Source organism: Parus major, chromosome 8 (assembly GCF_001522545.3).
Source record: "Parus major isolate Abel chromosome 8, Parus_major1.1, whole genome shotgun sequence".
Lineage (NCBI taxonomy): Eukaryota > Metazoa > Chordata > Aves > Passeriformes > Paridae > Parus > Parus major.
In genome coordinates, this window is record NC_031777.1 from 28,645,673 (window position 1) to 28,658,471 (window position 12,799).

A 12,799-nucleotide genomic window follows, 5' to 3' on the forward strand; every position below is an offset into this window, starting at 1 on the left:
ACAGCTATCAGAGTAATGGTCTGTGTCTGGGCCAGCAGATTTTAGACTTTAACATTTAATTCCCTCTCTCTAGTATCAGGCAGGCACATTTGTAATGTTGATCAGTTTCATTGTAGTGGTTTTTCTCCTCTTATCAAAGAGCCCTTTCTTCTGGCACTTGAGAAATTTGCTATTTCCTAGTCAGAGGCTGCAAAAACAAACCTTTGGAGATCCTTACTGCACTCATTACTTCTTATGCTAAGAAGAAAATGACCCCTCCACGTCAGTGTATGGCACAGGCTGAGGAATGATGCCAATTTTCTTGTTTCCCTCCCCCAGACCTTCCCTGATCAGCAGGAAGCCCTTGGAGATGGGCTGAGGAGTTGGCCGAGGCTCCAAAGAGGAACCACTTTCTCCTTGCAGCACTTTGCCTTACTGAATTATTGTTGATCACTTCTGCATTTGTTTTCCTTCTCTCTCTCTTTGGGCAGGTCACTGACACTCACTCTCCACTTTGTTTTCTGCCCTGACGTGCTGAGGAGGTCAAGACAGCAGAGAAAGGCTTGCTCCTTACATGCCACTCAGAATTTCTTTAATCTTTCTTAGAGCAAATCAAATTATTAAATGAAGAGCTGTACTTTGGAAAAGCTAAATACAGTGTTGTCTCAGGCCTAGCTCTGAATTCCCACATTCAATTCTTTATTCCTTCTTGTTTGAGATGCATTTCAATCTCCTTTTCACCCAGCAGAAGAACAGAAATGAGTTCATTCCCAGATGTGCATAAAGGACGGTGCAATTGCATAACAATTTCAAATAGCATTAAAAGAGCTGATACTAAAAGGAAACTCTCTTTTTATATTTCAGAAATTTCAATTTATTTCCTACTTAATTAGATGTTTGTCACATAAATGTCCATTTCTCACTTTTATCTTCATCCTTCATATTCCATCTGGCACACGAGGAAAGGGGGAACTACAAAAGCAGATAAAAAAAGGGAGGAAGACAGAAATACTGTAGGCTAATAGAAATGCTGTTGTAGTCATCAAAATGCTGGCTGGGATCTACCTGACTGAAGGTGTGTGGGTGGAGTGGAGGTGTCCACCTCAGAGCAGCACCAGTCACAGGCAGGGGATTATTATAAACTGTTCCGTTTTCTGTCCATTGTCATAATTGCTCCGTGGTGGTCACTCACTGAAGGGAATCCCCCATTTTCTCTGCCTTTGATGTTTCTCTTTCTCTTGGGAATATTTTCAGCAGAATTAAGGGGAGCAGAATTGTGGGGTTAACACAGATACCAGGGAGCTTTTCATGGCAAGGACAAGGGTGTCACATCCATCCCATACCAGCACCCCTGGCATGAGTGCAGCTCTTTTTGGTGGTGGTGTCAGAGCAGTAATTCCTGTCCTGTGATGGAAAATGACGTGTATAGAAGGGCTGCCCAGCCAACCCTTCATGAATGTTTACAGGAAAATGCAGTGGTTTCCTTGCTGCTGTTTCTGAGTTCACGTTTTATCCACATCTTCAGGCTCTTGAGTTTGCTAATGGTTTAATAATGCTTAAGAAAAGAAATTATTAATAAAGTGTCATATTATTAAACTGGCAACGAACAAGAGTAAGAAGCAGACTTTAGCTTTTATTTAACTGAAGGTTTTTCATAACATTCATCATGAAATGAATGTTTGCTCATTTGTGTTTGATTTTAGTTAACGTTCCCGCATCTCTCCAATTTTTCCAAAAGTGCCAAAGGCTTTTTTTTTTTTTTACCCCCCTCTTGTATATTTAAATTACTTCTGAGCCAACACCTGAGTTTCTGCAGGATTTTCCCTCCTTGCATTGCCTTTATCTGATTGGTCACATGCACTGCACGAGCACAATCTCTGCACATGGACACCCCTGAAAGACTCCCAGGGTAACATGCCAAGGGAGGAACAATGACTGCTTGGTGAGAAATAAACAATGATTTACAGATGAGCTTGTGTGCAACCAGATTAATTGGTCATTCTGAAGGAAGAGTGAATCCTCATTTTTAGAGGGAGAATTCATGGCACTGTAAGTGGCAGCAGTTGCTACCTCGTGGTGACAACTAACAATGGAAAGCACTGTTGGGTAACAAGAGTCCAACCCAATATATTTTGAAGGCCAAGGAACTGGGCAAAGGTGTCACATAATGTAGGAGAGCAAAAGGCTCTGGAGCTGCACTTGTAGTTCTGCTGAAATCAGCTGAGGGTAAAATCGGTCATTGCCAATGGGCTTGTGTACATCACACCTCTGCACCTTCTCTGGAGTACATTTTCCAGCTGGCTTGTTGGCCCATAAATTCACCAAATTAAACTTCATCCCCGAGAGCGAGCTGGGGGCTTGCTGAAGATTTGAGCCCAGTGTGATTCAGGAGAAATGTAAATGTAATTTTCCAAACGATCTCGCCACTTTGTGCATGTTCATTAAATGAAAACACGTTGCTTAAAATAAATGTTCCTGAAGTGAGATGAAAAAAAAAAAACCAAACCCAACAACAAGAAGCGTTAGACCATTTTTAAATTACTGACCATTTATACTACAATGTAAAATGGATTCATTTGTGCAAATCCAAGTTACATGAAATGTCAATTAAATCACCCCTAATCTCCCAAATACATTTTTTTATTGCCTGATTGATGAGGGCTGCTCTTAAGGTGATGAATAGTTTTCAGTCACACAAAGGACTGCTGATTCCTTTCTATGTGTCCACTAAAAACACAGAAAATCCTTCAAAATGTCTGGCTCCGTTTGCTCCCAGGATCAAAACGAAGCGAGCGTAGGTCACAATGTGGTCTAATATATTAATTGATGTATAAACAATACTGTACATTTAAAAACAAACCAACAGCAACAACAGCAACAAAAAGATACTTAAAACTACAACAGATTGAAACTGTTTTATTTTCCAGAGGCAAAACTCTATATAACGTCTTTGTTTTCTTTCCTATAGCAAGTCCACATGCAACACCATCGACTCTTCATTTTCCAACATCACCCATTATTCAACAGCCTGGGCCATACTTCTCACACCCAGCAATCCGCTATCATCCTCAGGAGACTCTGAAAGAGTTTGTCCAACTTGTCTGCCCCGACGCTGGTCAGCAGGCTGGACAGGTGGGGTTCCTAAATGTAAGGAAGCCGTTTTTCTTTCTTCAGAAGTGTTTGTCCTTTGTAAAAATTAACCACGGGGTTATTGATGGGGTTATTTTAACAGCATGTCGCCTGCAGGAGCACATTTTGAATAGTTGCTGGAAGAGAAAACAAACAACAACAACAAAAAAATATATATATAATAGTAATAATGCTGTGCTGCAAAAGTGTTTTAAAAACCAACAAGAGACCTCCCCAAAAAACCACTCGACCACATTGTGGTGAAAGTAGCTTGAAGTGTCAGAGAAGCTGGTGCTTCAGTGACCTGCTGGGTCCCCCCACAAATGACTTTGCTGCATGTGTTGTAACCCTTGTGGAACCAGGGTTAACAAAATACGAAGGCAGAATAATTTTTATTAATTATTTTTGAAGTTCAGGGGAGAGTGGGGGGGAAGAGCAGGAAAAGGGAGGGTGAGAAACAGATGTTTCAGATCAGCTAAGTTCATTAAAAAAAAAAAAAAAATACTGCCTTATAGCACTTTAGATCAAGTTGACCAGTACTTGAACTCAAGATGTTAAAAGTACAGTTTATTATGGTTTGTTATTTCTGTAAGCAGTTATCTTTTCCCCTTATCTCTATGAAAAATTAAGCAGAGTTCCAAAGCTTCAAATAACCATTTTCTTTTTTATTTTTTAATCAAATAAAGTGAATCATCTTGCTATTATTGAAATAGCATTCTGGACGAATAGAGAATTTATAAATTTTATGTAAATCAAATCTAAAATAATGCTCTGAATATTTCATGAAATGTAATGCATGTAACTTTTTCCAGCCAATGAAGTAATAACTGGCAAAATTACTGCTTCTCTCCTGACATACTGAAAGTGTTAATGAGAATTAGTTTAATTATTAGCATCTAATTTATTACACTTATTTAATAAGCTGTATTGTTCTCAGTGTTTTCCTTTCCCCAGCAGAAAAACTGACTCTACTTATTCCAGCTAGTCCTGGCTTTGAATAATGTCTGCAATATGTTAGCAGATACATTTATGTCTAGACAACAAATCAATACAGTGCTTTTCTTTTTCCTTGAGTATTCATTTGCTTAATTTATCCCAAACCATTCAGCATTATGAACTGTTAGCACACTCACAATGAACAGGCAGCAGGGGTCTTCTTGGCAGGAAAGGGACCTAATTGGGAGACAAGATAGTGTTTGAGAGATGTCACCAATATATTAGTTTATTAAAGGTGCTGGATGTTGGAAAAATAAATATCCCTGAAGGATTGCTTCTTGCTGCAGAGTCTAGTAACTGCAGTCTTTGAAGTCTATGGGAGTGCTGTTAAGTTAAATGCAGATCAACTTGAGTCTTATTTATCCCCTGAACCATTTTTGCTCTAGCACAAGTGTGATTTGCACCTCCACAACTTTAAGGCCTTTTGTCAGTGCCAAAGCAGGTGAAATGAAAATAAAATCCCAAGTGTTTTGCCAGGATGAGTATTTTGTCCCCGGCAATTCAGGCTAATGGAAACCCTAACAGGAATTAAAATATTATTTTCTTTAGCAGTACTTAGAATATGGATCTGTGTTTAAAGCTGAGCTTTTATCATCAATGGAAAAGCCAATGTTCAGTGCCAGAAGAGCTGCAGTGAGATCAATTTGTAGAGTGCTGTCGAAAATGATCTCATCATTTTTGTCACTAAAATGGAACACCTGATTCACAGCCTGTCCTACTTTCTCTTTATAATGGTATTTGGCATCTCTCTGTATGGTTTTCAAGTGTCCAGGCTGGGTTACATTTAAAATGTAAACTTAATAAGCTGGGGGGAGGGTTGGCATGTTTTTCTAAGCCTGATTCCTATTTTTGTGATACTTGAAAACACTTTTACTTATGGACACATTTTTCTGGAGATTAATTGAAAGACCACACTCATATAGCTGATCCCCTTCAGCCTGGGACTGACCACATCCCAGACTGAAGGGAGGGTGGTTTTTTTTCTCCCAGTGTGTAAAATGAAGCTGTTCTAAGTTCAGTCATTTCTCCATATGATCCTAATGGCAGCTAAACCAAGAGCTACACTATTGCTAACTCAAAAGGGATGTGGGAGAGCACAGAGAGAGTTATTTTAATACACACTCATTCATTTTCCTGTAATGAGATATCAGCATGATTTTTAAGACCACCAAAAAAGCTTGTTTTTTCTCTTAATGAGAAGTATCTTTAAGAAATTTACACTCAAGTCTTAGACACTGATATCCTGAGGGTATAACTGAGGCAAGAAGCTGGAGGATTTTAGGGGTCAAAAATACTGCTTCACCTCTCAATGAGCATGGGTTAGTGCTGCAGGAAATGTAAAGAGGAGTAGAATGTAATCCAGGACGATTTAATCTTAGTTCAGACAAGCTGCTAATAGGACAAGTGTTTAAAAGCCAGAATTTCCATAGTTTCACAAGGTTCACAGAGTTTGACACAAAGTTCCTTGAAGTCCATGGAGAATTTGAGCCAGCACTTTCTTTGCCACCTCTCAAGTAATTGTAAATATATTGCACATAGTTTTTAACTAGATTGTTTTTACTGGAGGTTCCTAATAGCTGATTTTTAGTATAATTTTTGTCTGTTTGCTTGTTTTTCGGCAGCCCAATGGTAGCAGCCAAGGCAAGGTGCACAATCCATTCCTTCCTACCCCAATGTTGCCACCACCACCTCCGCCACCAATGGCTAGGCCTGTGCCTCTGCCAGTGCCAGACACAAAACCTCCAACCACATCAACAGAAGGAGGGGCCACCTCTCCCACTTCTCCAAGTAAGTATAGACGCAGCGGGATCCAAGGGCTACCGGCGCTCGGCTGTGCAGGGATAAGGACTGCACACACCTTGGGAAGCAGGAGAGCTCTCTGCCCTCCGTGATGGACAAAACCCTTGAGCTGCTCCTGTGTTAGCAGGGAAAGCCTTAGCTCAAGGTTGCAGTTTTATTTTGGACTTGGTTGGCATTTCACATAACCACGCGTGAGGGAAATCGAGGCCGGTGGCTCAGCTGAGACCCAGAGCTCGGATCTTGGGGATCTCATTTGCTGCCATGAGGATTCAAGCTGATATCCTGTCCCTGGAAGTGCTCAAGGCCAGGCTGGATGGGCCTCTGAGCAATCTGATTAGTGGAAGGTGTCCCTGCCTGTAGCAGAGGGGTTGGAACTGGGTGATCTTTAAGGTCCCTTCCAACCCAAACCATTCCATGGTTCTGTGATAAGCTGGTATCTCAAGTCAGGCTTTAAAGGACAGATCCCACATGGAAGTCAGGCAATCTCCTTGAAAACATCCCTGCTTATACACATTGGGCTAAACTAACAACCCTTTCCAGTTTACTTCAATCGTCGTTCTTTAGGGAATAAACCTTCCTAGATTATTCCAGACATCTTTTCCTTATGCCGTGCATTTTAGGCAAGAAGTTTTGGTATGTCTTAGGGCCAGGGAGAAAGCTCTAATCCTCTCCCACCACCCACACGGCTCCCACATGCATTTTGTGTAGCCACAAGTCAAATTTACGAATTCCTGGATACACACTTGGGGATACCACTTTGGAGTCACTCTTCTGGGAAACAAATGCAATTCAGCTGTGTCTGATGCTTTAAAAAAAGTCTGGATGTTCAGGGAGTTAATTGTGAAATGATTTAATGAAGCTATGCTCAAACTGACATTTAAAAACAAAAGGGAAGCTTTCAGTGCTTTAATGGCAACTGTAGGGGACTTGTTCCACAGTGAAGGGAGTCCAAATAACATCCACAAACAAAAATCAATCTAATCGAAAGAGCAAATCCCTTTGTGTGCTTTTTAAGCTTATTATTTAAATGCTATATGCAACCAGTGCTTGATGTGCAGAGAGGTACTCACTCTTCAGACCAAGTGAAGCCTACGTTTTTAAAGCTTTATATACTGTTCAGGAGACTTGCACAGGTTCCAGGGGGCATTTTTAAAATCTGGTAGTTCCTCAGAGGTTTTCGTTGCCTTCTGCTACACGATAGTGCATCAACTGCAAACTCAGCAAGATGCTCTGGCTCGCTTGGAAATTGAAATGGGTTTTAGTATGAGACAGTCTGGTAAGATTGTGAACACGATCTTCTAGAATCAGGACTTCTCAAATTGATCAGTAGATTTTTGTTGAGTGAAGAAGTTGATTCATTCCCTCCCCTCCAACTCCTCTTTCTGACCTTACACCAACCCTGGTGCTATCAGGAAGTTCTGACACTTTCCGAGGGGACTTCCGAGTCTTATCAATAAGATTCAGGGGTGGGATCTAAAAGGTTAATGTTTAGTCATAGCTAACATAGTCACTGAACACAGTCAGAAATGCTTTACTATTTCCTTGTCTTCAGAACCGGGAAAAACAAAACTAGGTCAGTGTGTACTTGTCATTACGGTTGTGACTCAGTTTACTGGCAGTGTCTGGTGTCGAAAAGAAAAGAAAAAGATTCCCAACAACATTTTAGCACTAATCTTAATTTTTATGATTGTGTAAACAAGCTCAGAGTGCGTCTGGCCGGATTCTCAGCCGGCAGAAAAATGGGTATTTCTTCTCTGAAGGGAGCAGGACACGCATCAGTGTCGGCTTGGGGCTGGTCACTGGGCTCTGTGTTCAGCAGACAGCTGCCACGTTAATTGGGAATGGAGGTTTTCTCAAGAGCAGCCAGTTAATGGTATTTAAACAAAAGATTAGGAAAATAATTACTGTTTGTTAATTAGCCACGCTGATGTCTAAACATATAGTTCTGTACATATTCAGGCACGCATCTTCCTTTTGGTGAGGGGTTTGAATAACAGTGACTCAAGTTGTAAAGAAGCATATAATTTAATTTAGGGACAAATTTTACAGAAAAGTAGATTATAGGAAATATTTTCTAAGAAAAACTATGACATATAAACCAGAGCCAGTGGAAGCATTGGCCACATAAAGAGGAAAGCAAACTGAAGTTTGGGGCGTCGCAGCCAGGGCTTGCCAGGAGGACCCACTGGGCTCCATTCAGTGTGTCAATCAGGACCAACCCTCCATTTCCCTCCGTGTTTATTTTTTCCTTAACTAAATATTAGCCTTCAAATAGCGAGTGCAGATTCACCAGAGTTCCATAAAAGCCACACAAAAAAGGTGTTTTCCATGGTTACAAGCTGCTGGAGCGCACCGGTTCTGGGAGTGTCGCCGGGCTATGGCTGACTGCCCCGCGGAGCTTGAGGATATTGGAAAGTCACTTATGCAACAAAGGCAGGAGTGATGTTAAATTTTGGCCAGACTCTCTCCTTAGCCGTGTGGAAGAGAATGAACCCCCCTCCTCCCAAGGAAATGGAGTGAAAGGGGTTGGCATTTGCTCCATTCTCCTTCCCTTTTTTGGTCTAGCAGAAAGCCCTCAGCAGAAACAAAATGCAGTCACGGCCCAACCAAAAATTGGAATATGGCCCTCCTGAGGGGTGCAGGAGCCAGGAGCAGCTGTTCAATACAGCATGGCCTCCCGGGAACGAGAGCTAAAAATCACAACAAGGTGGTTAATGATTCTCAGAGCAATAGTGAAACTCTCCAGCTGTGACATTAACCAAAACATGAACATTAGTGCTGTCCAAGGGAGGAAGAGCCCCTGGAGATGCACACTGGGGATTTGCCGCTACTGGGTGGCCAGGCATGCTCTGGGAGCTGACAATTTCAGCTGCAAATCCTCTCCCTTTGGAAAGCCAGCATTTTCCTCAGTCAGATGGCACAATGGAGATGGGATTCACGAGGTTTGGGAGGTTCGTTTTTCCTCCACAAAACCTTATTCAATAGAAGACATCTTTGATATCAGAAGCAGACCGAGCATTATCTTATCTCAGATCTCTTCTTGATTTTCTTTGGTTGGTAACCCATTACAAACACAACACAGTATTTTCTTGAACTTGGCAGTTTTGGGGTTTAATATCTCACTGCCCAAAGCAAACACCACCTCCACTACATTCCAGTCGGGCTTTATCACTATCATAATTAAATCATTCCAGAGCACAGCCTAAGATACTGCCATTCTGTACACCCTGACTTTTAAACAGCTTTTTAAAACAAAGTGTTATTTTCTGAGATTCACAGCTCTTAACTTAAACAAACTCATTACTGGTTAATGTCCCTTTGAACAAAGGAGTTTTCTTGTTAAATGGCATTAGTGTCAGGATGATGAGAATGATCTTGTGGCTGTAGTACAGGATTCATAAAGCCAAGTGCCAGGTCCTGCCCTTGGGTTACAGCATCCCGTGGAGCTCTCCAGGCTTGGAACAGAGTGGCTGGAAAGCTGAAAAAGGGCTCGAGGATGTTGGTCAGCAGCACTGAACATGAGTCCAGGTGTGCCCAGAGGTACCTGGCCTGGATCAGCTCTGGTGTGGCCACAGGAGCAGGGCTGTGACTGTCCCCTCTGCTGGGCACTGGTGAGGACACACCTTGAATTCAGCAGGAAAACACTGAAGTGCTGGAGAGTGTCCAGGGATAGGAATGGATCTGGGGAAGGGTCTGGAGCACCAGGAGCAGCTGAGGGAGTTGAGGGGGCTCAGCCTGGAGAAAAAGAGGCTCAGAGGGGACCTTGTGGCTTTCCACAACTCCCTGACAGGAGGGGACAGCCAGGGGTAGTAAGGCTCTGCTCCCAGGGAACAAGGGACAGGACAAGAGGAAATGGCCTCAGGTCACACCAGGGAAGGTTTATGTTGGATATTGGGAAAAATTTCTTCACAGAAATATTGGTCAAGCACTGGGGCAGTGGTGGAGTCCCCATCCCTGGAGGGATTTAAAATCTGTGTGCATGTGGCACTTGGGGACATGGGGAAGTGGTGGCCTTGGCAGTGCTGGGGTAGGGGTTGGACTCAATGATCTTTAAGGTCTTTTCCAACCTAAACATTTCCATGATCCTGCAATCAGATTGGCTTTTCTCTCCCCTCCTCTGCTATGCATCGACTGAGCACCTTCTGGGCGAGGTTGAGCTTTCTGTTTGCTCCTTTCCCCAACCACAAAAAAAGAGGGTTGACTCTATCATTCAATTTGCTAAAATTTGCAGTTCCCTCTCAGATAACTCAGCTGCAGAATGCAGTGCAGAAGGAATTGTTCTACTGCTCCACATTCCACCAGTTAATTCTCCTCTTGCTGCAGCTTGAGAAACAGGACAATTCTTCATATCAAACACATATACATGTCATCTTGGTCTGTAAAGGGGAGACCTAGTGGTACATTAGGTCATCACTCACCCAAATCATCTCTACCAATCCTTTTAATCCAGAACAATGATAAATTACACACTCCTGCTCTAAATAGCAATTATTTCAGGAGAGTATACTTAAAAGTAACATTTCCCTACTGCAGGCAACTTTAAAACACACAACATTCCCAAAACTGTTTGTTTGTCTTGTCTTTCATACAATTTCTTGCCATTTTGGCTAAATATCAAAGCTGTCTGTGTGAGCAAATGTTCTTTCTCTGCCAGCTCCTGTTTTGCTTGTTCCTGAAGTGAAGCATCATAGCAAATTTGTGGCATCACATTCATTTCCTTGGCTGTGGGCTATGATGTTGCAGACAATCCTTAGTGAATTCCAGTAGCAGAAAGATCAGGCTGGGCAGGAAGCTGTTTCTATTCATGCCCAACAGGACAGCTATCAGCTGGTGTGAACCAGTGTAGGTCTGTGCCATTCCCATGGAGCAAAGCTGATAAAATCTGGAGGAGATCTGCCTAAGAGACCTGGCTGCTGTTCCTTGTTCCTTTCCATGCTTTGGCTTTTCCCAAACTGGAGTTTGAAGACCCCAGCATAGGCTTAGCTTGTATTTATGCTTTAATATAATGTGACCTAGCTTTATCCAGTGAGACAGTTTACCCCATCCTAAGTCTGGGGCAAGGTTTAGGGATCAGACTTCCAGGAATCCCACCTCCATGTCAACCAAGGGTATTTATCTGAAGACAGTAAGATGCAGCTGGAAGTTGATCATAGTCTAAGCAACCCTTTCCTGAAACAAATGTCCCCCTAACAGGGGAATGTGTGTTCCATGTCAGCTTAATATTCCAAGCCAAAATGGCCCCTTAAAATCCACAAAAATCCTGGGACATTTTACAGCGAAGAGGGAACAGCACCTTGGGAGAGTCCAGTGTAAATCCTCTGCATATTTGTCTTTTTGGTGCTCTTCCCCCCTTGGCTTGAGCAATGCAGTTTATATGACCTGAAGGAAATACCAAGCTGACATCCGAGTATTTTCAGAAAGCAAGTTAAACATCGTTTGGAGCGGAAGGAAGGCATACATAGCAACTCACCCAGCGAGCTTTGAGGGGACTTTTGTGCATATTACACACTTTTCAAATGTTTTCAAATTTTTTGTTTGAACAGAGAAGCCATTTAAGTCAGCATTCTGCTGGTTCCCCTTTGATTTTCTACCAAATATCACAGCAAAAGTATCTGCCAGCGGGGAACTGTAAACAAGATCTTGAGTTCCTTCCCTTCTGGGTGGAACTTACCTGCTCCAAGGGATTAAATGGCCTCTCCACTCAATCTGCTTCCTTAAAAGCAGACCAGGAGAACCAAACAACAGATGTTTGATTTTTGAGCTCTAAGTTAATTTTCCCCACTGCAGAAGGAATTTTTAGTCTTGCACAACATTAGTTAGTTAAAAAAAAAAAATACCTCCACAAAGAACAGCACAGAAGAATCTTAATGCAAGGCACTAGCAACAGGGAAATGCCCTTTGCAAATGTGTGGGTTCTTTGAATTATTAACCAAATTAACATGGTAAAAAGGTGAGGAGAACACCTCAGCAGATCTACTCAGTTAATTTCTTCCTTGATTTGCAGGCAGGAGTAACATCAAGTTTACCTGTTCATAATATTCAAGCTGCACCACAGTTTGCAAAACCATCTCAGGAAGATGAATTAGTGCACTTAAAAATTCCTTTAAGACTTTGTGAAGGAAAAGGGTTCCTTGCATGAGTTTTGCAAAGTGTTAGCTTCTTGGAGAGAAAAGCTCACCTGACCAAGTGGGAAAAATTCCTTCTTAGAATCCAGGAGTGCCTTATCTTTCCTCATATCACTAGGAAATGAGGATATGCAGTTTCTGGGGTGATTTCAGGGAATCTTGAGAAAGAGAAGTTTTCTGATGAAACTGTAGGACCTGAGAGGCATCACAAGACATTTGTGAGACTTGAAGGACATGGTTCTGCATGCTCCTAGGCTTGCCAGGGGCTTTGTGGGATGCAGAACATCCACATGGGTTCAAGTGCAGATTGGGCATTGGGTGAGAAATCCCTCCAGGGCCTTAAATACAGGAAGTTCCTGAGCTGAAAATAATCAGAGGTGGGAAAGAATGGGAGAAAGTAAATACGTGACCCGTTTTGGTTGCATCTGCTTATGGCTTCTAAGAGAGGTGACAATGGCCAAGGTGGAGCATTGGTCTGATTTGGCACAGTCTTAAACCAAAGGCTCCTCCAGTGTAGTCTTCTACAACAAACATTTCCCTTCAGAAAGGTAAAAGAGTTTCCTCCACACAGCCAACTCAGTGTCTTCTCTGACTCTTAACTCACTCTACTTTTCTGTAATGTTGAGGCCTCAACATTATATTTAGCTTGACTGGAATTTGGCAAGTAACATTCCTTTTACTATTGTTTTTTTGTCTCGTCCTTGGATAGTTAGGTTGTCTGGGGATTTTATTCAGCAGAATGCATTCCCATAAATATATTCAAAATAGAT

At 42.1% G+C, this 12,799-nt stretch overlaps 1 protein-coding gene across 14 annotated transcripts in view; it reads left to right on the forward strand.

Annotated features, from left to right (window-relative positions):
- NFIA (nuclear factor I A) overlaps positions 1 to 12,799 on the forward strand; it is a 343,582-nt gene that overhangs the window by 306,818 nt on the left and 23,965 nt on the right. For 10 of the 14 annotated variants that reach the window (XM_015636078.2, XM_015636071.2, XM_033516520.1 and 7 more), the window contains 2 exons: positions 2,948 to 3,126; positions 5,727 to 5,892. In XM_015636078.2, the coding sequence (XP_015491564.1) occupies positions 2,948 to 3,126; positions 5,727 to 5,892 (345 nt within the window). The remainder of the gene's footprint in view (positions 1 to 2,947; positions 3,127 to 5,726; positions 5,893 to 12,799) is intronic. The other 4 variants (XM_015636072.2, XM_033516521.1, XM_015636080.2 and 1 more) reach the window with 1 other exon arrangement.